The sequence below is a fragment of the Zalophus californianus genome, chromosome 15 (assembly GCF_009762305.2).
Source record: "Zalophus californianus isolate mZalCal1 chromosome 15, mZalCal1.pri.v2, whole genome shotgun sequence".
NCBI classification, from domain to species: Eukaryota; Metazoa; Chordata; class Mammalia; order Carnivora; family Otariidae; genus Zalophus; species Zalophus californianus.
In genome coordinates, this window is record NC_045609.1 from 87,787,595 (window position 1) to 87,812,463 (window position 24,869).

Consider the following 24,869-nt stretch of genomic DNA (forward strand, 5'->3'; position numbering starts at 1 on the left):
AGACAGCAGAGGTGGACACGCCGCGCTCCATCAAGTCCAACGCCTCCGCGAACGACACCTCCCGCAAAGAGGAGAAAACCCCCGGAACAGAATGCTTGCAACCTCTCTGACGAGGCCCTTGCCTCAGGACACGCACATGACTCTTAGCAATCCCGGCAGGACAAAGGGGCGTGGCTCGCCTGCTTCCGCGGAGGGGCTCACAGTCCTCACCCCACAACCACACCAAATCAGCCCCACCTGGAAATGGGGGGGGCCACACCTGCAATTCCAGCCCCGCACACCAGGGGCCGCCACCAGCAGCCAGGCCCCACTGCTCCCCAGGATCCAGGCACCCCAGGGATGCCCACAAACCTGCAGCCCTGCCGGGGGGGGGGGTGACACTCACCTCCCGCCTGACCCTGTGCCGGGGAGCAGGTGCGAGGAGGTGACCCTGGGCTGGGGGCCTCTGCCGGCTCAGACGGGTCCAGGGGCAGGAGGGGGCCACCAGTGGCTTACAGGGTCACCACCGTGACCCCTGCCATCCACACCTGTACCTCCAGGTGCTTCTGAGTACCAGCTGTACCCGGGGCACAGGTGCAGGGTTGATCCCATGCTCACAGCCGGAGCTCCCCAGAAGTGCCCCCACCTCCTGGGGCAGGAGAGGGGTTGCTGTGGGTTACACTGTGTCCCTCCCAGAGTGACATCCTACCCTGCAGCTCCCTGGAATGTGACAGAGTCAGTTAGGAGAGGGTCATCCGGGGTTAGTGTGTCCCTGTAAGAGGAGACGCACCCAGGGAGAGTGTGGGAGACCCGAGAGCAGAGCTGGGCCTGATGCGTCCCCAGCCCGAGCACCACAGCCCGGAACAGGAGGGAGGTCACCTGCATGGGGGAAGGACGAGCAGGGCTCAGGTCGGGGTAAGGCAGGGAGGGCCCCGTGCCAGGCCTGTCACTCACCGACTGCGAGCTGTCCCTGCTGCTGTCCCGCGACCTGTTCTTGGCCAGCCGCTTCTTCTTCTTGTGCAAAGGCCTGGACTCCAGGATCATCTCCTCCAGCTCGAAGGTGGGGTCGCAGTGAAGGCGGCCTTTCTGTGGGGGGGACAGGAAGCTGAGCCCTGTCTGCCGGTGGGCTCACGCCTGCCCGGAGCCGCTGCCCATCGCCTGCCAGGCTTACATTGGGCACGAAGCCCGGCGCCACCTTCTTCTCACTCAGGTCCTGCCACAGCACGCCGGCCAGTGACGGGGCTGCCTGCATGTCCTGCAGGCTGGACACTCGGTGCTTGGGGTCCACAGTGAGGAGCTGGAACAGGGCCCACATCAGACGGTGCCCAGGCCCAGCACGATCCTGGTGCACAGAGCTGGCCGCCTGACCTGGGGCCAGGGTACCCCAGGGAGGTCTCACTATAAGGATCTCAAGGGTCAGGCAAGGAAAGGGGGCACCCACCTCAGGTCAGTGCAGTAGTGTGGCCAAGGGGACAACCTGGCCAAGCCCCTGGAGCCCAAGGCCAGCAGAGGGCATGTGGGATCCCCAGGGACATTCTACTGTGATTCACCAGCAGGCGGCAGCCTCGGCCGGCCTCGCTGCAGGGAGGGCCACAAGGACCTGGGCACAGCCCCTAGGGAGCCCCAGGGCGCCCTGTGTCACGGAGACTGAGTGTCCCCCCACATGCTGTCCTTCCTCTTAGAGAAAAGGCGGTAGATCCTATCTGAGGCTTCCCCAAGGCATGAGGCTTGGCGCATGGATGGTCCCCGCTCCCTGTTTGGGTCTCTGGGGGTCAAGGCCCCACTGCAGGAACCACCTGGGCAGGTGTGGGCAGAACTGTCAGCGGAGACTGGGTGGAGAGCCCCCTGGGGCCCGGGAGAGGCCTCCGGCTGCTTGGCTATCATTCCAGGGGCGAAGGTCTCCAGCAGGGGTGAGGGCACACGGAGGAGGGCCCCGTGGGCCAGGAGCCGAGAGCCAGCTGAGCCTTGTGTGTCCAGCAAGCTCTCCCACGCCCGGTCCTGAGCCCGGAGGCACAGGTGTGCTCCAAGTGGGGCTCCCTGAGTGGAGAGCGGTGGGGCCAGCCCAGACCCACACCCCAGGTGGAGACGCTCTGATAGCAACACCCGGCCCGGTCCCTGCCAGGCTGCGGTCCCCTGGGCTGCCCCAGCCACACCCTCAGGCCGTGGGAGGTGCAGGGGGCTCTGGGGTCTTCTCTGGGTGCTCCTGGAGCTGCGGCCAGTTCATCTCTGACCGGACGGCGTAGAGGAGGCTCCCAGCCCACACGTGCCCTTCCCCCAACACGCCTGACATGGTGACCTGTGCCTCAGTTTGGGCATCTGTGAAATGGGGTGATCATCATGGGGATTAGGTGAGCCAACGGGCGCGTGGGCTTCAGCTTACAACCAGTGCTCCGAGCGGCCGAGCTACCGCCAGATGGCAAAGAGCCTGAGGCTGGATGGGCTGTGGGCCTGGGTGGGGGGGATGCAGACCCACGACCGCAGGACCCGCGGCCTTCCTCCCACGGGAGGGGCTCACCTTCCGCAGCAGGCCTACCATCTCCTTGGACCAGGTGGGCACGTACTGCACGCTCGCCGTGCTGAACAGCTGCACCAGGGACTCCACGGCGTTGCTGGAGTGGATGTCGTAGGGCCTCTGGGGGGGGGGGGGGCAGCGCTACACCAGGTGCCTCACCCCCATGCCCAGAGCAGGCACAGCTCCCAGGGGGAGCCCGGGGCCAGGAAGGCAGCAAGTCACCCCCAAGAAGGTCTGGGCCTGGGTGGGTGGGCCCTGAGGCCAGGAGGGGCTGCCTTCCTCAGGGTGGGGGCCGGCGGCGTGGCTCAGGGTGCGGGGCTTCGGAGGCCCCCATGAGGGGATGGCCACCAGGATGACTCCCACAGGAGAGTCCCAAGAAGGCCGACCTGCTGACAGGTGTCTGGCCTGCCCACGGCCCCAGGGGACCCTCGGGGGCTTCCCTCCTGCCCCTGCTCAGTCTCTCTCCACACAGACGCTTCACTGAGAGTGTGCATCCACGGAGCGTGCAGCTGTCCCTGAGCACCCATGGCGGGGGGCAGCCTCTTCCTTCCCTGGGCACTCGGGCCACCCCTGGGGGACACAGCCAGCTCAGGGTCCGGGGCCAGCTCCTTACCCATCCACGCAGCAGCTCATAGGCCAGCACCCCCACTGACCACCAGTCCACCTCGAAGGAATAGCCGCTCCCACCACTGACGAAGGACTGGAAGATCTCCGGAGCTTTCCAGGAAGGGAGAGGCAGCTGAGTATCCCGCACCCACAGGCCCCAGGCCCCCTCCCCCACTAATTGCCTGGGGGCCCCTCCTCCCCCTGGTGTGGGCTGTGGGATCAAACCGGCTATGCTTAGCAGCCTGCTCCCGTCCCACACCGTCCTGCGCCTTCAGGGAAGTGACACGAGGCCCCCTCCCCGCTGGCCTGGGTCCGACACAGCACGCCCAGTAGTGGGCCAGCGGCCTCGGCTCACCCATGTACGGCTTGGTCCCAGCCAGTGCAGTGGCCCGCTCCCCGTCCTTTATGATGGTGGCGATGTTGAAGTCGGTGAGATGCGCGTGCCCTGCGAGCAGAGAAGTGTCCCAAGGGCTGGAGATGCATCCCATGGGCGAGGCGCACGCCCCCCACGTCCAGCCTCACACAGCCTCGGCTCACCTTGCTCATCCAGCAGGATGTTGTCGGGTTTGACGTCCCTGTTGAGCAGGAAATGGGGAGATGGTCCAGGAGCCCTGTTCGTGCCTCGCAGTCCCTGGCAGGGCAGGGCGTTCCCTCAAGGGCCCCTCCCCACTCAAGGCAGAGGCCCCAGAGACTCAAGTGGGCCTTAAGAAGATGCCACCTGGCAACATTCTGACGGAGCCAGGTGAAACTAGCTATTCTGGTCTTGGGGCTGGGGACACCTCCAGCCCCCCACCTGCTGAGGCCAGACAGACCCGGGAGAATGCACTGGACGCAGGGGTGCTGGAGCCCCCGAGGACAGATGCAGAGCCCCCTCACCCACACCCCCAGGCTGGCCCCTCTCACAGAGCCCTGGGACTGCACCAAATTGATGATCTGGGTCTATGCCTTCCACCAGCTGGCCGCAGGCCTCACCTTCCCTGACTTCTAGGTGCTCAGTCAATGTTTTGTGCCTGAATCGTAACCAGATAACAGAATCCCCCAGGGCAGAGATGCAGGGATCCCACGACCGGATAATACACCACATGCATTTGCTTGTTTTGTTCTCCAGGTACAGCTTTATCTTCCTAACTTGCTTTCAGCTAATGTTAAAATTTGTTTCAGTCCCCAGGGGCATGGCAGATGAGCAAATGGCCTCTGCTAGGTGGTAGCCAGGATCCCACAGCTGGACAGACCAGGTGAAGGGGACACCGATCCTGGCTAGCCAGGGGCTGCTCGCACAGGACCCACCCCAAGGGGGGCACCAGGTGCACAGTTGTGGGGCTGGCCTTGGAGCCAGGCGCTGATGGGCGCAGGTGCTACACCTGAGGGCAGGTCTGTAGGCCAGGGGGTGGGCAGATCATGCAGGAGCCTGTCCAAGTTCTGCTGTGGTGTAGCCACCCTGCGGGTGGACTGGCCTAGGTAGGCGACCCACCCTGTCAGGTGTGCACACACCTGTGGATAATGTGCTGACTGCGCAGGTAGTCGAGGGCCAGCGCCATCTCGCAGATGTATAGCCTCACCGTGTCCTCGGAGAACTGGACGTTCTGCTGCAGGTGGTAGCGCAGGTCTCCACCCAGAAGCAGGTCCACCACCATGAACATGTCCTCCTCATCCTGGAAGGAGTACCTGAGGGCACCGTGGGAGAACGTGGCACACGCATGACAGGGGAACCGAGGTCACAGCTCCTGCCACACCTGATGAACCATCTAAGGGCTTGGGTACCCCCAACCTCCCACGGGCACTCCCCAGGAGCAGGGCCCTGCCCAAGGCACTGACTCTGCCCATGCTCAGGAGCTGCTCTGAGCCAGGACCCTCAGGAAGGGCAGAGCAGCCTATCCTGATGGGAGGCAGCCCAGTGGGGGATAGAGATGCTGGGAGTGACCAGGTTTCTGGCCTGCCCACGGCCCCAAGGGACCCTCAGGGGCTTCCCTCCTGCACCTGCTCAGACAGTCTCTCTCCACGCAGACGCTTCCCTGAAAGCGCGCATCCATGGAGCGTGCGGCTGTCCCTGAGCACCCATGGCGGGGGGGCAGCCTCATCCTGTGTGCATCCTTTGCTGTGTGCAAAACACAGCATCATTTTTGGCCATTTCCCTGCTGCTCCTCTTCTCTAAAAAGGGGATAAAAACATCTGCCTTGGAGGGTTGTTAAAGAATGGAGACCACAAGGCAAAATGCTCAGGCAGTGCTGCACAAGGGGCCAGCTTCTCACAATGGTGGTGATGTTGATGGTGATGATGGTTATGATGTGGTGATGGAAGTGATGGTGATGGTAATGATTGGTGGTGATGGAGGTGAGGTTGATGATGGTGATGATGGTGAGGACGGTGATGATGGTGGTGGTGATGGTGATGATGGTGGTAATGTTGGTGTTGATGATAGTGATGGTTATAATGATGGTGATGGTGATTATGGTGATGATGGTGATGGTGATGGTGGTGATGATGATGATGGTGATGGTGGTGATGGTGATGGTGGTGATGATGATGGTGATGGTGGTGATGTTGGTGTTGATGACAGTGATGGTTGTAATGATGGTGATGGTGATGATGGTGATGATGGTGATGGTGATGGTGGTGATGATGGTGGTGGTGATGGTGATGATGATGGTGATGGTGATGATGGTGATGGTGATGATGGTGGTGATAATGATGGTGATGATGGTGCTGGTGATGCTGATGATGATGATGGAGGTGATGGTGGTGATGATGGTGATGTTGATGGAGGTGGTGGTGATGACGGTGATGGTGATGATAATGGTGATGATGATGGCAATAACAAAACAACAGTTTAAGGGTCTCCTTCCGCTTTGTAATTTCTTTTGTGAGCTCTCAGAGAGAACTCTTATTGTTAAGCAACTGGCTCTTTCAGAATAACATTACAAAGAATTGACTTTTTTATGTGCTATTCTTCTGCCTGCCCACCAGAAGCCTCCCTGCCCTCGTCTCAGGGACAGGGGGCCTGGGGAGGGGGATATGGGACCAGAGAGCAAAGGGACTTGGAATGCCAGGCTCCAGGACAGGTCATGAGTCCTGGGGAGCAGTGGACGAGAGCACATGGCCTCCTACACCGAGGTGAAGCTGCAGCGGCCCTGTGCTGCATGGCCCTGGGATGGTGGGAGGCAGGCCAGCCTGGGCAGATGGGGTCCTGGCTGCAGCAGCACAGGAGGGGCACAGTACCTATAATGATGGCTCCCATCCGGCCTCACCCTATGTGGAGCACTTTGCCTGTATAGATGCATCTCCCGTTCTGGCCTGGGGACCACTCTGACCTCTCTTCCACTGAAGAGGTGACTCTGAGGCAGGGTGGACGACTTCAACCCAGGAGCCCATGTCCTGGCCACTAGGCACCCTGCCTCCCCAAGAGAGGCCCAGATGGCCTGGGAGGGAAGCTAAGACCCCAATGTTGGGAAATCCCAGGTCTTCCTTTTTGACAAGCTCCAGGCCGTGTCATGGTTGAGGGTCAACCACAGAGAGCAGCCTGTTCCCATGAGGCTGCAAGCAGGTCGTTTGCACCGCACTGAACTACCACCCCAGCAGAGCAGTCACCATCTCTGAGGACGAGGGCTCTGACTCTCCCTGGCCATCAGGCAGAGAGGGCAGGTTTAAGGGGTGCTTGGATGCCTCCAGCTTTAGAACCACTGTCCCAGGACGCTGAAAACGCCACGATGGAGCACAATGATGTGGTGTGGCCCTGCTCGCCTCTGCTCGCACAGAGACTAGACAATCATAGGGCCGTGGAGCCACAGCGAGGGAGGTCAGGGGCCGCATCCGGGGGTGAGGAGCCGGAGGAGGCCTGGGCAGCCCCGGGTCTCACTGCCCTGCAGGCCTGGCTCAGCACCCGGGCAAGGCCATGCCCCCCGTGGCACAGCCAGCTCCTCCTCCTGTATTACAACCAGGCAGGACCCCGGGTTCCGACTCGCGGAGCTGGCTGCGGGCTGCCGGTCACATTGAAGGACCTCCTATACCTGTGGTCGCCCCAGACGAATAACCGAAGGGGGGTCTTCAGCCCTGAGTGTGTCCCCTGGAGGAGCTAGCACCAGGTCACTCTCAACAATGCCCTGTCCCACCTTTCTGTCCCCAGATGCTGGTGGGGCTGCCTCTCCCTCCACGTTTGGCTGACAGACCCCCGCTCATACTGGGGGGATGTTTCAATCGTCCTGAGGCGGCACTGCCAGGACCAGAACCCATTCACTGCATGCCTTCCCGGGTGCTTGAGCACCTATGCCCACAAGGGCCCTCGGGAAAGCCACCCAGTCCGTAAGCCCATCAGGGAGCACAGACCCCAGGATGGGGGCTGTCAGGGAGGATTCAGTGAGGACCTCGTGTCAGGGAGGACCCTCGCGCAGCAGGACTCCCACGTAGGAAAGAGGCAGTGATTTCACTGCAGTTAAGGGCTCCTTCCCCTCCAGGAGCTGGTCTGGGTGCCCATTTTATGGAAGAACTCAGGACCCCAATACTCTCCCCACTGGCTTTAGTGGCAGAAACTCCATGGGCCACAGGCCTCTTTGTGGGAAAACCTGGCCCTCCCGTGGGTGGGGAGACCTGCGTCAACACGGTGCGCCCTGCACACCTGGACAGCTCTGGCCCCAGGGAACCGGAAGCTGAGTGGATGGAGAGTCAGGGTGTCCCCAAGGCAAGGGAGGAGGGAGCACCGGGGAAGGGCCCTGGGGCAGGGGAGGGTGGTGGCTGATCACCCACCACAGGTTCACCAGGAAGACATGCTCGATCTCCTGCAGGATCTCCAGCTCCCGGAACACGTTGCGCACCTCGTCCCGCTCGATGCACTGCTGCTTGTTCATGTACTTCATGGCGTACATCTTCTCTGTGTCCCGCTTCTGCACAATGCACACCTGGAGGGCAGACGGAATGTCCACGTCGATGCCACCACCCTCACCCCCCCCACCCTGCCCACTGCAGATGAGACCCAGAAATGACCGGATGTCTTTGGTGGGGCAGGACCCAGCCAAGAGCACAGCGCTGGGGCCCCAGCCCCTCCCCAGCAGTGCCCTGGCACCCCTTCCCGGGGCTCGGAGCAGCCACTGACTTGGAGGGCTGTGGGGGGAGGTCGAGGAAGACCCCCTCAGCCAGAGCCCTGCACCGGGAAGGCCCCATGTGCGAGAGCTGCTGTCCTCATCAACCCTCGGCCACCATCCCCTTCGCAACAGGGACCCTCCTGTGACGACAGGGTCCTTGCAAGGCTCTTAAATGCCAACCCCCCGGGGCTCGAAACCGCAAAGTCAGCACTGTTGGCGGTGCTTACACGTTTGGGACGGAGAGACACAAGAAGCACAGAGTTGGCTGGGGCAAGCCCCAGTGGCCAAGGGGCATCAGTCAGAGCCAGGGACGAAGGTCTCCAGAAGGAAGGGGGCTAATGCACAAAATCGTGGGATGGGATGGGCAATGCCATGGCCCCCATTCAGGTCATAGAGAGACCACTCAAGGACAGATAACCAAAGCTACATGTGAGGGTCCCCTCGCCTTCAGGCTTCAGGTCTCCAAGCCGCAGGAGCCAGGGGTGGGGTGGGGGGTGGGAAAGAATGGGAGGAAGTGGAAGATTCTAGAACTCGAGGTGGGTGGGAGGCTGTCCCCGGCGCCTCACCCAAAGGCAGGTGGCCTGGCCCTGACCAGAAGCGTCAGTGAGCATCAGAGTCTCAGGCCAAACCCCTGGGATCCAGCCCGTGTGGGGGAAGCCCACATTCCCCCACTGGGAATGCGTCCTAAGAAATGAAGGTGCTTTTTTCAGAAGATGTTCATGATAGTTGAACGAACTGCTAATAACAGACTTTCAAGCAACCTTGACTTCCAACAACCTTATGGACACGGGCAAGTAAGCTCTGTGAAACACCACGCAGCCGCTGAAACAATTTTTATAAAGACTTAATGACATGTGACTATTTTTATAATGCCAAGCAAAAAACCTAAGCCTACGGCATTTAACACACGACGTGGACGCGATGTACTGGACACGGGCAGAGACGGGAATGGAGTACGGGGCAAGCACCCCTCTCCCGCCGCTCTGGCTTCTGCACTGTTACTGTGAGGGTGTCTGGTGGGCAGGCGGCGGGTGACCGCTGGTTTTGGGGTGCTGGACGCAACAACTGAGCAGCCTTAGCCCGAGTGCTGAATGCGCCCACATCATCCAGTACAGGACCTTCGTGAGCTGCAGATGCAGTTTCCAAGGCAACGCCGCGCACCACCCTGCCAGCCCCCAGGGAGGCAAAGCTTGCCGGGGTGACACCCACGGGCACGGAGGAGCATCCTGCCATGCTGAGCTACACGGACCTCTGAGCCTGCTCAGCTCCCACCTCAAACCCACCCGGGGAACTGTGCAGGCCACCAAGCCCCCCGCAAAGCTCTGCCTAAAACTGCCTCTAGCTGGGCTGACTGCCAGAAAGCTAGCAGCCTAGGGATCCGGGGGCCAGCCTCAGACCTGCGTTGCTTTGGTCTTCCAAAGCCCCCCCCACCTGGTCTGGGTACCCCATGTTAAGCCCGTCCTTGCTGCTGTGCCTGGACCACAGTGGGGGACAGACACATCGAAGCCCCAGCCCTGAGGGTGGGCAGAGTGGGGCAGGGAAGGGGGGCCACAGCCAACATCCTGCCCCATCCGTGCCGCCAAGGCTTCCCATGTGGATAAAGGCTGGGAGCAGTTCCCGTCTTCCCATGGCAAGAGGAAATGTGATGACCAGAGGGAGGGGCCCTGCTGTGTGGTCTTTTGTCACAGTGGCCCCAGGAAGCAAAGATGGCAGGCCGCCCGCCACCCTGGGAGCCCTGAGGGACGGAGAAGGGTGGCCGGTGTCACTGGACAGTGTGGTCCACGTCTGCTCTCTTTCCCAGCTGTCGGGGCTGCTGGGCGGAGACGGGCAGCCTGTCTGTCGCACAGGGTTCCAGGCCTTGCTGGACAGAGACTGGGCCGAGGCGAAGCCCCTCCCACGCATGAGGCCACCAGTGTGAGAACCATGTGCTTTCTAGAACCTTCCTCATTTCAGCGAAATGGCCCAAAAGTCATCTGCAGGAGGGACAGCCCAAGCGCTCTCCCAACGGGCCTTGGACCGCCGGGCTCAATGGGCTGTGCTGCGTCCCCATCTCCATGAGCCCGACCTCCAATCTGGGGCCGTTCCCAGGGACGCAGACTGACAAAAAGGAGCAGCAGAGACCAGGGTTTCCTGGTAGGTATGTGAATGTGTGTGATCAGCTGCGATCACAGCCATAAACCCCAGTCACCTGCTTGTCACCCTGGCTCTCGACGCTCTTCCTCAGGATTTCTGAGCCTGTGCAGAGCGGGACATGGCTGGAGGGCTCCCCCCGTCGGCTGCACACCCAAGGGGCCCAAAGTGTCAGGCAGACTGCACCCCTACCGGGACTCCTGGCCGAGGTCATGGGAGGAGAAGCCCAGAGCTTCAGAACCGCCTCCATGTCTGCCGAACGAGGCACATTTGGTGGCTCTCCGCGAGGCTGGCAGCCCGGGGAGCTGAAGGCCGGCCACCCCCTCCCACTTTTGGGAGACCTGGCTGACCCGGTGTTGCGGTCATGGACTGTGCACATGCGGGTTACCACGGGCCCATCCTGCACGTGACAGCCAGGAACACTGGTGAGGTCCCGCTGAACTGCGGGAACAAGGCCCCAGGAGCCCGGCGCTCACACCACATCCCAGGGTGTGGTCGGTCCTGCTGCTGACGACTGTCAGCTCCCGCCACACAGACAGACAGACGGACGGACGCAAGAGCAAAGCCAGCCCTGTTTCCAGTGGACATTGCCCTTGGGGAGGAGAGCGCCGACTTCTGGATGGGACGTGGGTCCAGCGAGGCGGGGCACCTTCAACACAGGGGAAACCAAGGCCCCAGCCGTGGAACGACTGGGAGCTGCCTTCCAGGACTCGGTGAAATTCTGAAAGAGGAAGTTGTCTCAAGTGCCAGGAGGTACTGCCAGCCAGCCGTCTGATGATGGGAGGGGGCTCTCCACGGCTCGGGGTTTGCGGGTCCAGCCCCTGGACACCCCTATTAGGTAGGTCTCAGCCTCAGCATCACCTGCCTGCCTGGTGGGAGGGAAGGCCTCGCTGGAGGGGTAGGGAGAGCTGCGTGCCGAGGCCGCCGGCCAGAAGAGGGGCGGCAGCAGCCCGGGTTTTGGCAGTGGAGACCTGGGGCTCTGCTTCGGCCCCTGACGGGAGAGCAGGATCTGCGGTGCTGGGCTTGGGCGCCACCCCCGCCATTCCCACCGTCCCCGTGGTCCCTGCTCAGGTGGCATTTACAGGACGAGAGTGGAAGTGCTCCGGCCTCCGAGGCTGGGAGCCCGCTGCCCCATTCAACCATCTCCTCCAAGGGCCTGGTCTGGGCTCTCTGAGCTGCTTCCTCCAGTCGAGGACTGAAGCAGACAGGCAGGATGGAACCGGACTGAAGCGCCAAGAGGAATGAGCTCTGCTGACCGGGGCACCCGGGCGGCTGGGGTTCCGTGCGTAGCGCCCAGGGACAGCCCAGGAGCGGTGGTGGGTGACGGCCGGGTAGCGGCCATCTTAATTCAATGCTGTTGGTGTGTGTTGCAGATTTAGTGATTCACCCCAAGCTCTTTTCCTTTCCAAGTAGTTTTTGTTCCCCAGAAAGCAAATGCCTGGCAACAGGTACGTCAAGCTGCAAACACTATGAGGAAGGTGCCTCCTGCTTCCACCTGGGGAGCTTCTAGAAGCTGGGGGGACAGTCCGGCACGGGTGGAGGAAAGGGAGCAGGAGCGCCGGCTCCGTGGCACCACCCTCCGCAGGGCGCCTGGCTTCCCTGACACGTGGACCCATGTCCACACCCCATGCGGGGCTGCCCCTCGCCAGCGAGGGCTGGGGTCGGCGTCTCCCAGGATGGGCGGGCGTGTGCGGGAGGTGGAGGTGTGCCGACCTCTGGGTGGTTTGACGCCCCTCCGCCCCACCTCTCGGCCCGCACCCAGTTTGCTGACTTGTCTGCCTCTGCCTGCCTCTTCCAGCAGCCCCATGGACCCGGATTTTGTCTGCCTCGTTCCCAGATGTTTCAGCAGGACTGACATAGAGTAATGAATATTTCATTAATTATTTGAAGCCGAAGGGTCCCCGTGCCATCCAGGGGAGCTTCCTTCCCAGGCAGAAGGAACAGGTCTGGCCGTGTTCCTGCCCCAGGGCCCCCAGCAGGATGCTGGGCGAGCCAACTGCAGGCAGGACCTAGCCCACAGGTCCCCGCATCCACAGACGGGCCCTCGATCAGGGGCGGTTCATATTCATCTTCTCATGTCGTGCCCACGGCGGCCGCCCCCTCATGGGCAAGGAGTGTGGACGAGGAAACAGGGTGAGAGTGCAGTGGGCGCCCATGCAGCCCCATGCCAGCCAGCAAACAGCGCCTGAGTCAAGGCCAAAAGATGGCGATGAAAGATTTAAAACCACCTCTGCTTGCAGATGACCTGGTTTTGCATCTGGATTTGATGGAATCAAAGTAAGCACAGGGGAGTGAGGGAGGCTGTCATTCTCTCCGGAAAGACTCAAGAGTGGGCTGAGCAAATGGAAGGCAGGCCAGGCTGGGGGACCTCGTCGGCCTGTGGCTCCTTCCCGAGCAGCTTTACCAGCACAGTGACAACTCCGCCAGGGGTGTTTCACTATGGTTTGGACTCTTTGTTTGCCTTGTTCGTGTTTGTTTTTTCCTGGAGCTGACAAGTTGGTTGTACAATTCATTTGGGAAAATAATCAATCAAAAGTAGACAGAAAAAAAAAAAAAACAACCTCTAAAAGGAGAGCAAGGCCATGCCTTTGCCCACCGGGCAGAGCTTCCTTAGTAAGCGGTCCTGGAGCACGACAAAGGGGCCGGCCAAAGGAAATGAAGTGAGTCCGGAAGCAGCCCCACCGCGCAGGGATGTGTCAGTATATCATAAAGGCGGCACCTCAAATTTGTGGGAAAATGGACTTTTTTTTAAAAGGATTTTATTTATTTATTTGACAGAGAGAGAGAGACAATGAGAGAGGAAACACAAGCAGGGGGAGTGGGAGAGGGAGAAGCAGGCTTCCCGCGGAGCAGGGAGCCCGAGGCGGGGCTCGATCCCAGGACCCTGGGACCATGACCTGAGCCGAAGGTGGACGCTTAACGACTCAGCCACCCAGGCGCCCCGAAAATGGACTTTTTAATAAGTGGTGCTGGAATCACTGAATAGCTATATAAAAAAGATACAATTTGATCCATTCGTGACACTGCGAGCCAGGATAGATCCCAGATGCATGAGTGTTAACATGATAGCTGAAACGTAGACGTGCTCCATGAAAGCGTGCCCACAGAGCTCTGTGACCCGGGACGGGACAACCTTCCTGTGACGCGAAGCCCCCGGCAACAAGGGAAAAGACTGATAAACAACATATAAAAATAAAACATATTTTACATGGAAAAAACACATAAACTTGAAAGATAACACAGTGGGAAAATATTTGCAATTTATGTCAGAAACAAAATGTTAGTGTCCCCTGATACAGAATGAACCTCTAAAAATAAAAGAGAACATCAACGCGACAGGAAAATAGGCAACGGATATGCAAATGGCCTCCTAACACCTAAAAAGATGCACAACCTTGCTTATCATAAAAGGCAAAGTAAAAACTCAGTGAGACGCCATTTCTCTCTGGTCAGACTGGCGAAAATCCAAACGTTGGGAACACATCACATAGCAGGCGCTGTGGTGGAGAACACAATAATGGCCGGCCAGGGGAGGCCACGTCCAGCCACTCACATGTGCATTTCCCTTTCAGCCCACGCGTCCGCGTCCACGAACGAACCCCCGGATACACTGGCAAAGCAGAGGCTCACGCACGTAGATGCAGCCCTGCCTGCAATTGCACAGGCCGACGACAGCCCCCCCACACCACCCCCAGGGTGTGCGGTCAGCTGAACATTGGCCCCCAAACATGTCCAGGCTCTAATCTCTGGGACCTGTGGACTTGTCACCTCACATGGCACGAGGGGCTTTGCAGATGTGATCGAGTGAAAGTTTCTGAGATGCGGGACTATCGCCGAGCACGTAGGCGGGCCGGGTGTCATCACGAGGGTCCTTACAAGGGGAAGAAGGAGGCAGGAGGGTCAGAGTCAGAGAAGGAGGCAGGGGCTGAGGGATGCAGGGCCACGGGCCAGGAAATCAAGACATGCAGGCTTCTCTAGAAAGTGGACGATGCCCCCTGGAGCCTCCGGAAGGAGCCAGCCTGCCCACAGCCTGACTTCAGCCCACGGCTTGCCCACAGCCGACTTCTGACCACCAACACGGCCACAGAACACATTTGCAGCCACTGCACTTGCAGCCTTTGTCACAACCCATCAGTATGTCCGCCCGCCCAGTGTCACGCTGCCACAAAATGGAGTGTTGGTGTGGAGATGGTGGGTGGAGAGTCACGTCCAGAAATCCTGTTACGTGAAAAGCAAAGCGTGGAGAAACGCTGAATGGAAGCCACCACTGATTTCAGAAGCAGGTCGTATGAAAATATGAAAAAGAAATGAATGGGCATGTAAACCAAACTGTTTCCAAAGGAGGAAACAGGAAGGAAAAGCAAAAGAGGCTGCCCTTCCTGAGCAGCTGGCTGGACAGATTTCCACGTGACACCATGCAGATATCCTACACAAACATCACATTTAATATAAAGGGCAACCCCTAAAAACTGAAAGCAAAATAAGACATAAAATGGGGTGTGTATCGAGGAGGCGGGTTCATCAGAGAGGAATGACTTCAAGGGACTGTGAGCATACCCTCCCCCCGTGGGATGCCTCACGTGGACCTCCCGGCTCTGGCCACGACAAAGGCCTGTAAAACGTGGCCAAGTCCCAGAGCAGCGAGCGGCCCTAGCGCCCAAACTGTGGTCTGTAAGTGTCACCCGCCCACACCTGGAGGGGCCGGGGTCCCACAGGGAAACCAAGGCTCTGCTCCTCGGGGCGAGAGCGTCGAGTCACACCAGCAAACGATGGCACCATCGGGGACAGAAAGCTGAGCCCCAACAGCATCACAGCACATGCACTGAAGGACAGCAGAGGCGACCCATCCACAGAGTCAGCGTGGTGCTGGAACACCACTTTGCTAGCTGCTAGAGGACACCAGGGGACCAGCTCTGTCCTTGGCCAGCTGTCCGTGAGCAGAAGAAGGCGTGTGTCCTTCTGGATGCGCTGTCCTCATGGACAGAGAACGGTTATGTATCAGCAGAGCTGCGAAGCCAGGAAGACTTCGTGGCAGAACCGGAATACCGCCTCTTGGCGCTCCTCAGGAAGCCACGGGTGAGCCACTGGCGGCCTAACTCCGACGAAACCCTGGTGGTCGCGGACGGAGCCTGGCAGCAAGTCAAACCGGATCCACCCGGCTGGTGTAGACCACAACTGGCTCACCAAGGGCGGGGTCATTCGGTAGCACATGTGGGGGCAGCACACACAATGACCTGGACCCTCCGCAGAAAGCGCAGGGAGAAGGGTGCCGGGGCGACGGGCCTCGCGTGGATTCCGTTCTGAGTCATCATATAAACCCTTACCGTCATGCCCACAAAGCATCAGTGGGATCGTCTGAGTCTGACCGGGACCAGGTAGGAGCGACTGGCGCGGATCATCCCAGGGGCCGAAGGGACCGAGACCGTACGGGTGGAGGCGCCCGCTGAGAAGTTCGCAGATAAAGCGGGACGATTTTGGGGTCCGGTTCAGCTACCCGCAGGGTGGGCAGGTAGTGGCTGAAACAAGATGAGCACCGAGCTGCGAACGGGTGCGGGGCGGTGCATTTTTCTCCTCCCCATTTGTATGTATGCTTGAAGCTTTCCAAAATGAAAAATGAAAGATGTGAGGCCACACCCGTGTGGCTATGGAGCCTGACAGGGGCCTCAGCAGCAGCCCAAGCGTGGACCCGGCCTGCCTCCCCAAGGGGCAGAGCCCGCAGGACGGGCTGGTCGGCAAGGGATGCGGGGCCCAGCTCAGTGCTGGCACGTGGGGAGGCCTGGAACCCGGGGTCCTGGGGGCTCAGGGCTGACTGCGCTGAGAAATGGCACTGCCTGAGCCCACCAGAGGTGGCAGACCTGACAGGTGTCCAGACACGCTGACTGGAGGTGGGCCCTCGGGGCTCCCAGGGTAAGCAGCCTGGGTCAAGGGCACCCGCACCACCTCCCAATCCTGAAGAACAGCCTCCAGCCACCGGCCGTGTGCACCAAGCCGGCCTAACAAAGGAAGCTTCCTTCTCACCCGGGACACACACGGGCGTGGCCGCTCCTGCTGGGCCGTGGGCTCACCCTCGGCCATCCACCCACTTGGTGCGCCCAAACCGCTTGGCCTGGAACCAGGCGCGCCTCTCTGGCCTCGGCCCCCAGCAGCCCCCAGCCAACATAATGACCGTTCATGCGCTGACCAGGGAGGAGAGTGAGAAAGTGGGCGGGAGCGTCCTCCTTCTCTGGAATCAGTCACCAGGGAGACGGCTATTTTAAGGCACAAAAGCAAAGCCTGGGTGACCCAGAGACCAACCCAGCAAGTTCACATTGTGCTTTGGCCCACTTCGGAGCATGTGATAAATGGTCTGTGAGATGCTGCTCCCAGGGGAGGCCGCCATGCCGGTCTCTTTGGGCCTGCGAGTCTGAAGGAGACGGTGACAGCCGGGAAGATGCCAGGCACCTGCAGGCCCCAGCCGGCTTCAGCCCTTGGCCTGGGCGGCATCCGGAGCAGACCCCTCCACCAAGTGAGCTCCCTGGGGTAGGGAGAGGAGAGAGGCTCTGCCCTCAGCCCCGGCCCTCCCTGCTGCCCTGTCCAGCCCCTTCTAGCTGGGCACTGACCTCCCACTGCCCCTTCCCAAACCCACTGCTGCATGCACGGTGTCCCTGATTCTCTGAGCAGCGCCTGTGCCCCCCCCCCCCAACACCCTCCGCCTCCCTAGGGCTTGTTCTGTTTGGGCCTCAGCATCCCTCACCCCTCGAGAGCCACCGTGTAGCCCTCAGCCCGCACCCCACCCGGCCCAGCACGGCCCCTTCTGTGAGGTGGGGTGGACCCAGGTCAGCTGGGCAGGGTCCCTCATCTGACTGCTGGCTCTGTGGCCAAGCCCTTCCCATCAGGGCACCCCAAGTAGGAACTGCTTTTGTAAGGTCACTTAGGAAACTCACACCTGAACACGGGCCCTCTGGAGCTGCGCCGAGAGGGGAGGGCAGCAGCGCAGGGAGCCCTGGGTGCTGGGGCCACGGAAGAGCTGAGAGCTGGCCTGGCTTCTGCTGAGGGGGGCTGATGCCAAGCCCCCCGACAGTGTCGGGAGCTCAGAGCCTGCAGCATGAGCACACCGGGGCCTCTCCAGCCCTGCCTGGGGGCACCAGGTCACACTGAGTCGGAGCTCAGGGCCCTCGGGGCTGCTCCTCACAAGGCTGAGAACCTCCTCCCTTCCTCCCTTCATCCTTGTGGACGCTCGGGCCCCTTCCAGCCGTCTGCGAACCAAGCTGCTGGGAACACGGGGGTGCAAACATCTGTTCCAGTCCCTGCGTTCAGTTCTCGGGGGTGCGCACCCAGGGGTGGGATCGCTGGACAGTAGGGCACCTTGTGATATTTTAACAGCAGAGTTTTAATTTTTTTTTTAAATCTCTTCTGTTCATTGGTCTATTCAAGATTGCAACTTGTATCATCAATTTGTATAATTTTCTACTTTGCTTGGCTTTGTTTGGGGTTTTGCTGAGGGCAGGTGTGTGTGTGTGTACGTGCACATGTGCACACACACGGGCTTCCCTGGGCTGGGATGAGGCTCTTCACGGCCAAGGGTCATTTGCGCCATTTGTGTGACTATGAGGGTGGACCCTCATGGGAAAACCAGGGCTTGGGCTTGGGCGTGTGCGGGCTGCCCTGACTAAGGGTGACCCAGCGCCAGGCCGCCAGCAGCAGGCTCCTGCAGACACCGCCAGACACCGTGCATTCTGGTGGCCACTGCAAGCCTGCCTTCAGCAATGCTTCTCCCCAGGGCTCCCCTGAGGGATTGGCGTGGTCAGGCCACAATCAAGCACGTGATGTGAACAAGAGCACGTGGGCACGGGTCTCTATGATCCAGAGTCCAGATCTGGTGTCTGGACGTCTCAGGAGAAGGGGCCGTGAGCCTGGTCCAAGAGCTGGAGGGGCAGGACACCTGAGCTCTCGGCCACAACTGCTCATCCCTGTGGCGTTTCTGCCATTACAGAGGGTGAAACCACAGAAGGGCTCCTCCCTTGTTAACGGGAGATGCTGCAGCACCGCGCTGGGCCGCTGGGCGGTTGGTTATTTACCTCCTCTAGGGTGTTGCCATGGCAATGGCTGGGTGTCCTCACAAACAGGGACCACCAGGAGAGAAGCAAGGCCGCAAGCCCCAGGACTGCACTTCCTGCACCGGCCCCGACCTCCCCACTCTCGTCTCATCTCCAGGGTCCATCTGAGGATCTGGTGGTCACAGGGGCGTCAGGAGGTTCCTCAGAGTTGTTGGGGTCTATGGCCAAGGCACACTGTACCTCCACTGTCTTAGCTCTTTCCCCAGAAACTGGAGAGAAACAAGACATGCTGGTCCGAACACTTCCTCCCCTCCACAAATAACAGTTCAGCTGGTGCACCTGCGAGAGCCGGACCTAGGGCAAGGGAAAAGGGTCCCCAGGCCTCACAGCTGAATAAGAGCCTCCATCCCTGCGGGATTTCACAGCAAGCACCCTAACTAGGAACCCAGGGACTCCTGACAGGTCTGGGCTGGGTAGGGGACAGAAGGCGGCCAGGCCCGTCTACCCACAAACGGACAGCAGTAGGCACTCCCAGAAGCCTCCGTGTGAGCTCCAGCCCAGCCCTTCTTCCGCAGGTGAAGAGAGGAAGGGGGTGCCCTGGGGTACAGGGCATGCAGGGCAGTGGGCAGGAGGAGGCCTGGACAGGGAAGGTCAGAACCGAATCAAGACTGGGCCATGAGGGCAGAGAGGGGCTGGAGTGCAGGACAAGGGCCAGGACATCCCTACTCAAACACCCAATCATGTCCACTGTGCAAAAGCCAGTCACATCTCTGAAAAGCGCATCCAGGTCAGGGAACTCTGGACTCACAAGGGGACACCCCACCTGCAGGAGACGGGTCTTTGCTTCCTAAAGGGCTAGGCCCTTCTATTGCCTCAACCTTTGCTTCCTGACGGTCGGGCAGCCTGACCAGGTGCCCCCTTGAGGAGGCTCAGCAGATCCCAGTCCCAAGTGAGACACAGACTCTGTCCCATGGACAGCATCACCGTGAGACGGTATCTTCCAGCAAGGAGCACATTCAGGTTGGCAAAACCAGATCCCCACCCACTGGCCACACCTGCCACAGCGCTGCCCCCGCCCAAGTTGGGCGCATCAGCCACAGCCAGTGACCACCCAGGTCCTGGGCCACAGCAGCCACAGCGGCCGTGGGAATGCAGAGGGCAGCGGGGGTCGTAGGGGAACAGGGGTGAGGGGTGACAGACCTCACCATTTTCCAACAAACTGGAAAGTTAGAAAAGACAATCTCCTAGTCACAATAACAAAAACAGGTAATAGGCACAACAGCTTAACATGTAATAACTGTAAGAACAATAGGTAATAAACATAACAATGCAAAGGATTAATATGAAAATATAACATTTGAATAAAAAAGTACTAGATCCCTAGCTGGGTAAGTTATCAACTTTCCCTTAATCTTTGAATGTAATTCCTACCCAAATTTCATGAGTTTATTTTGATCTTGACAGCACTTATTTAAAAGTTCAAATGGAAAAATAAATAGGAGGACGGCCGGCATCTTGGAAGAGCATGGGGGGTGCTGGAGGGCAGGAAGCAGTACAGCTGGACCGGGCAGCCCAGGGGCGGTGGGCTTGCAGAATCAGTGTTAAATTCCAGGTGGGTAAAGGATTCTTCTCCAAAACAGTGTTTCCTCTGTTCTGGCTGTAAACGCACTAGTTAGTAATACTGGTCGTACAGGGGCACCGAGAGCTGAGGCCGGTGGGAGGGGGCGGCTGCGGGCAGGAAGGGGGCGACCGGGGACGGCCGGGGGCGCACCCCGCAAGCTCCCCCGGGGAAGGCGGTGTGTCCGGCCCGCCGCCCGCCGCCGCAGAGGGCAGCTGGAGAAGCAGGGCCGCCCCTTGCCCGGGGGCCCGGGGCCCCGCAGGAGGAGCAGAGAAGGGCGGCTCGCCCAGCCGCCCTGCAGAGGGGCACGGACCCGAGGCCCCGGGCCCTGGGGTCGGCGTCACTGCCCAAGGCGCCGCGGACCCCCGACCCTGCAAGCACACAGCCGGCAGGGTCCACGTTCGCAGCCGCCACGGGCGCCGCCCTACCCGCCGGCCGCTGGCCCTGGTCACATGACCCACCCGGACCAATCAGAGTGCAGCACCCCGCGTGGTTGGTGCGCGGCAGGAGTACGTGGTCGCGCCCAGCCAATCAGAGGGCAGCGTGCGGGGCCGAAGCCCGCCCTGGCAGGTGAGACAGGCCCGGCGGAATCCCGGGGCGGAGCCTCCGCGCGAGCCCTTCCCCTCCCGGAGATGTTCGCTCACATCCGCCTGTCACCCTCTGCGGCTCTCACTTGGATCAAGTGTTACTAGCGACCCGAGGCCCCAGGCGCCGGCATACAGCGCCTGCCAAGGACTGTCACGCTCGTCACCGCGGGGGCGTCCCCCTGCCCCACCCGCGCACCTCCGGCCCCCACCCGCGCACCTGTCCCACCCGCGCACCTCCTGTCCCACCCGCTCACCTCCGGCCCCCACCCGCTCACCTGTCCCACCCGCTCACCTCCGGCCCCCACCCGCTCACCTCCGGCCCCCACCCGCTCACCTGTCCCACCCGCTCACCTCCGGCCCCCACCCGCGCACCTGCCCCACCCGCTCACCTCCGGCCCCCACCCGCTCACCTGCCCCACCCGCGCACCTCCTGTCCCACCCGCTCACCTCCGGCCCCCACCCGCTCACCTGTCCCACCCGCTCACCTCCGGCCCCCACCCGCTCACCTGTCCCACCCGCGCACCTCCGGCCCCCACCCGCTCACCTGCCCCACCCGCTCACCTCCGGCCCCCACCCGCTCACCTGCCGCACCCGCGCACCTCCTGTCCCACCCGCTCACCTCCGGCCCCCACCCGCTCACCTGTCCCACCCGCGCACCTCCGGCCCCCACCCGCGCACCTGCCCCACCCGCTCACCTCCGGCCCCCACCCGCTCACCTGCCCCACCCGCGCACCTCCTGTCCCACCCGCTCACCTCCGGCCCCCACCCGCTCACCTGTCCCACCCGCTCACCTCCGGCCCCCACCCGCTCACCTGCCCCACCCGCGCACCTCCGGCCCCCACCCGCTCACCTGCCCCACCCGCGCACCTCCGGCCCCCACCCGCTCACCTGTCCCACCCGCGCACCTCCGGCCCCCACCCGCTCACCTGCCCCACCCGCGCACCTCCGGCCCCCACCCGCTCACCTGTCCCACCCGCGCACCTCCGGCCCCCACCCGCTCACCTGTCCCACCCGCGCACCTCCGGCCCCCACCCGCTCACCTGCCCCACCCGCGCACCTCCTGTCCCACCCGCTCACCTCCGGCCCCCACCCGCTCACCTGTCCCACCCGCGCACCTCCGGCCCCCACCCGCTCACCTGCCCCACCCGCGCACCTCCTGTCCCACCCGCGCACCTCCTGCCCCCACCCGCTCACCTGTCCCACCCGCTCACCTCCGGCCCCCACCCGCTCACCTGTCCCACCCGCGCACCTCCGGCCCCCACCCGCTCACCTGTCCCACCCGCGCACCTCCTGCCCCCACCCGCTCACCTGCCCCACCCGCTCACCTCCGGCCCCCACCCGCTCACCTGTCCCACCCGCGCACCTCCTGCCCCCACCCGCTCACCTGCCCCACCCGCTCACCTCCGGCCCCCACCCGCTCACCTGTCCCACCCGCTCACCTCCGGCCCCCACCCGCTCACCTGTCCCCAGCTAGTGAAGCCCGCTGCTGGACTCAGGCGCCTGGGCAACAACACCTCCCACCCCCAGCCCCCAGCGCACTCATGGGGAGCTGGGAGGGGCCTCCTGCACTGAGGACCCCCGCCCCCCCCCCCCCCCCCCACAGGCTCCTGGCCTGGTCAGAAGACCCGGGGACAAGGCCCCTCCGACGGCAAGCCAGTGGGGACTGTGTTCTCAGCGCTCAGACAGTGGGCTTCCACCCCCGCTTCCACTCTGCCTTGTAAAACAAAGCCATCCACCCTGGGACAGGTGTCTCAGGAATCCGGGCAGTTTCCGTTTTACAAGACAAGGGAGTCTGGAGACGGAAGGAGGTAGAGGTTACACAGCAATGCCCCGACCTGCACTCTTACAGATGATTACAACCTGTATGTGTAATTTCATCACAGTAAAAACAAAACAAAACAAACCAAAACCAATAAACAGTCTTTGTACCCAAGGACCAGAAACAGCAAGCCTGTGAATGGGTGTCAGTGAGCTATTGCCCCGAAGGATGGAGCAGCCTCATGGTAAACAGCCATTGCTGGGAAGAGACCGGTCCTGTCAGACACACCAAACACTTTGCCTCCATTCCTGAGGTGGGGGCCCGGGTGAACTCGGGATGTTCACATCCACCTGACCCAGTCGTCCTTATAAAGCCCAGCTTCACCGCGCTGCCGGGCACGGCTGAGCCTGTGCACACACACATCTCAAATAAGGCCACAAACAGGCATTTATGGGCTCAGCCATACCGGCTTGGAGCTGGCTTTCTGCGGTCGTGGCAAGCTTCCAAATCCTCCTTCTTTCTCCTCATGGGGTCACTGCCCTAGCCATCGAGAGCAGCTAGAAGGAGCAGAGCCCAGGTCTGGACAGGCCCTGGGCTTCTCCACATTCCAGAAACCCATCCAGCACAGGGCGCCCGCAACTGCAGGCCAGAGACCCTGTAGGCCTATTTGGGCAGCCTCATTAGAGAGCCGTGACAAGGCCGCTTGCATCTGAGGACAAAATCTCAGCAGGACTTCACTGTCACCCCACCACTCTGCAGAGCTCCGTTTCCGGGACCCTGTGACCGACCAGCTGGCTTTTTAAAGCTAAGACCTGGTCCGAGGAGCCAGAGTCCTGGGGTTCTGCGGACACTGCTGCGGTGGGGGTGTGTGTGCTGTCCCGCAGTGCAGGAGGAGCCTGAGGGGGATGATGAGGACGGGAGGAGGCAGGGGACAGTGAGGGGGCTGCCCCAGGTCAGCCCCCAACACTGCTTCTCCTCCATGTCTCCCCACACAAGCCACTCCTCCCGAAACCTGGTTAGGGCTGGTGCCCTCCAAGGCCTGACCCTAACCCTAAGCCCCACCCTGTCCCCACCTCAACCTTCCCCACGCCCGAGGTGACCCTAGCAGACAGAATTTACATTCCGTTGGGAGAAGCAGGGAGGGCAGAGGGCAGCCCAACCAGCAGATCTTAAAAATACTCTCCTTAACAAAAGAGTGAATGAGTTCCTGCGAAGGAGCTAATTGCTCTGGTTTATAATTTCCCCAGGCCTGGGGGAACCTAAGGCACAGCGTCCAGACAGCTGTTGGAGAAGGGGGCGAAGGCCTCATCTGCCAAGACTCCTTCTTGCTCAAAAGAAACTCTCCATTCCGAGGTGATCCATCTACAACAGACCCGTCACGGCCGAGTCGCGAGAGCTAATTTTAACCTTCCGAGTGCTCGTTAAGCCTCTTTGAGTTATAATTACCCCCAATCTCGAGACATTACAAGGCAGCAATCAGGAAGTTAGATGTGGACAGGAGAGAACAAAAGGAGCAGGGAGACAGTTTCGAGCGGGCCTACTTAGAGGCCTCGAGCGGCGTGGCTGCCCCGGAATGAGGACGCACGCTCAGCTGCACGCTCGCCCCGCCACCTGCACCCCTGCAGGAGCAGCCTGGCCCGAGGGTCGCAAGGGTCACGAGGGTCACAGAGGCTCCTGGACACTGATTATCTACTGCCACTCCCCCCCCCCCAGGGGCTTCTAAGACACTTCCTTTGCGGCCTTGAGTGGATTTCGGTCTCTAAGGAAAGCGGCTCCACCGCAGGGGGGGGTGTGTCAGTGTCTCTAGTGAGGGGGTGTCAGGGTCTTGGTCCCACAAAGCCCAGCAACTGTGCCATCTGCACCCTCAGCTCCCAGCTGAGTTAGGGACCCCCAACGCCCCGGACTAAAGACCCCAGTGCTCCTGAGCGAGGCTGACAGCCCACTCTGACCCCCCCCTTCACCAGCCTGTCCACATCCTCCACCGACAGACACAGGTGGGGCCGGTCTCCCCAGAGCTGGTGGGCCGCGGAGACGGTCCTGCCACGGCCTCCTTGCTGGCTCCTCCCTACCTTGCCGAAGCTGCCCTTTCCGATGGCCCGAAGGATCTGGAAGTGGTCGAAGTTCACTGCAGAAAAAACAGAGAGATGCCCGGTGAGGCGGCAGAAAGACCCAGTACCATCCACCAGCCCCCAGCTGGAGCAACCACCCAGGGGCCGCCCCCCACCACTGCAAGGAGGCCCCCTGTGCCCTGGAAGTGGGTCCTGGTGCTGGCTGGAGGCTCAACTCACGCTCGTGTGTAATGCAGGGACAGCCTGAGCCAAGGCAGAGAGGTGGGTCCTGGGGGCCACGCTGTCCCTCTTCTGGGCTCCTTGCAAGGCCAGGCCAGGCCTCGCTGCCCACAGACCGCACACCAGATGGGGCATGAACAGAGCAAATGGCACCCACAGCAACCCTCTTCAGTCCCAGGTACCCAGACACCCCCACCCTGAACTGCCCCCAATGCATGAAGCCCTACAAATAGGGGTCCTGGAGCATGGGAAACAGGCCCCCTGCCCTCCTGCTGAATCTAC

General features: G+C 61.3%; 1 protein-coding gene across 3 annotated transcripts in view; it reads right to left on the reverse strand.

The window, feature by feature from the left end:
• Positions 1-24,869, reverse strand: part of STK32C (serine/threonine kinase 32C) — a 71,786-nt gene that overhangs the window by 5,342 nt on the left and 41,575 nt on the right. Inside the window, exons 2-10 of one of the 3 annotated variants that reach the window (XM_027596714.2) lie at positions 24,369-24,424; positions 7,835-7,986; positions 4,589-4,762; positions 3,635-3,672; positions 3,453-3,542; positions 3,105-3,208; positions 2,495-2,611; positions 1,151-1,276; positions 934-1,065 (exon numbers count right to left, since the gene is read on the reverse strand). In XM_027596714.2, the coding sequence (XP_027452515.1) occupies positions 934-1,065; positions 1,151-1,276; positions 2,495-2,611; positions 3,105-3,208; positions 3,453-3,542; positions 3,635-3,672; positions 4,589-4,762; positions 7,835-7,986; positions 24,369-24,424 (989 nt within the window). The remainder of the gene's footprint in view (positions 1-933; positions 1,066-1,150; positions 1,277-2,494; positions 2,612-3,104; positions 3,209-3,452; positions 3,543-3,634; positions 3,673-4,588; positions 4,763-7,834; positions 7,987-24,368; positions 24,425-24,869) is intronic. The other 2 variants (XM_027596716.2, XM_027596717.2) reach the window with 2 other exon arrangements.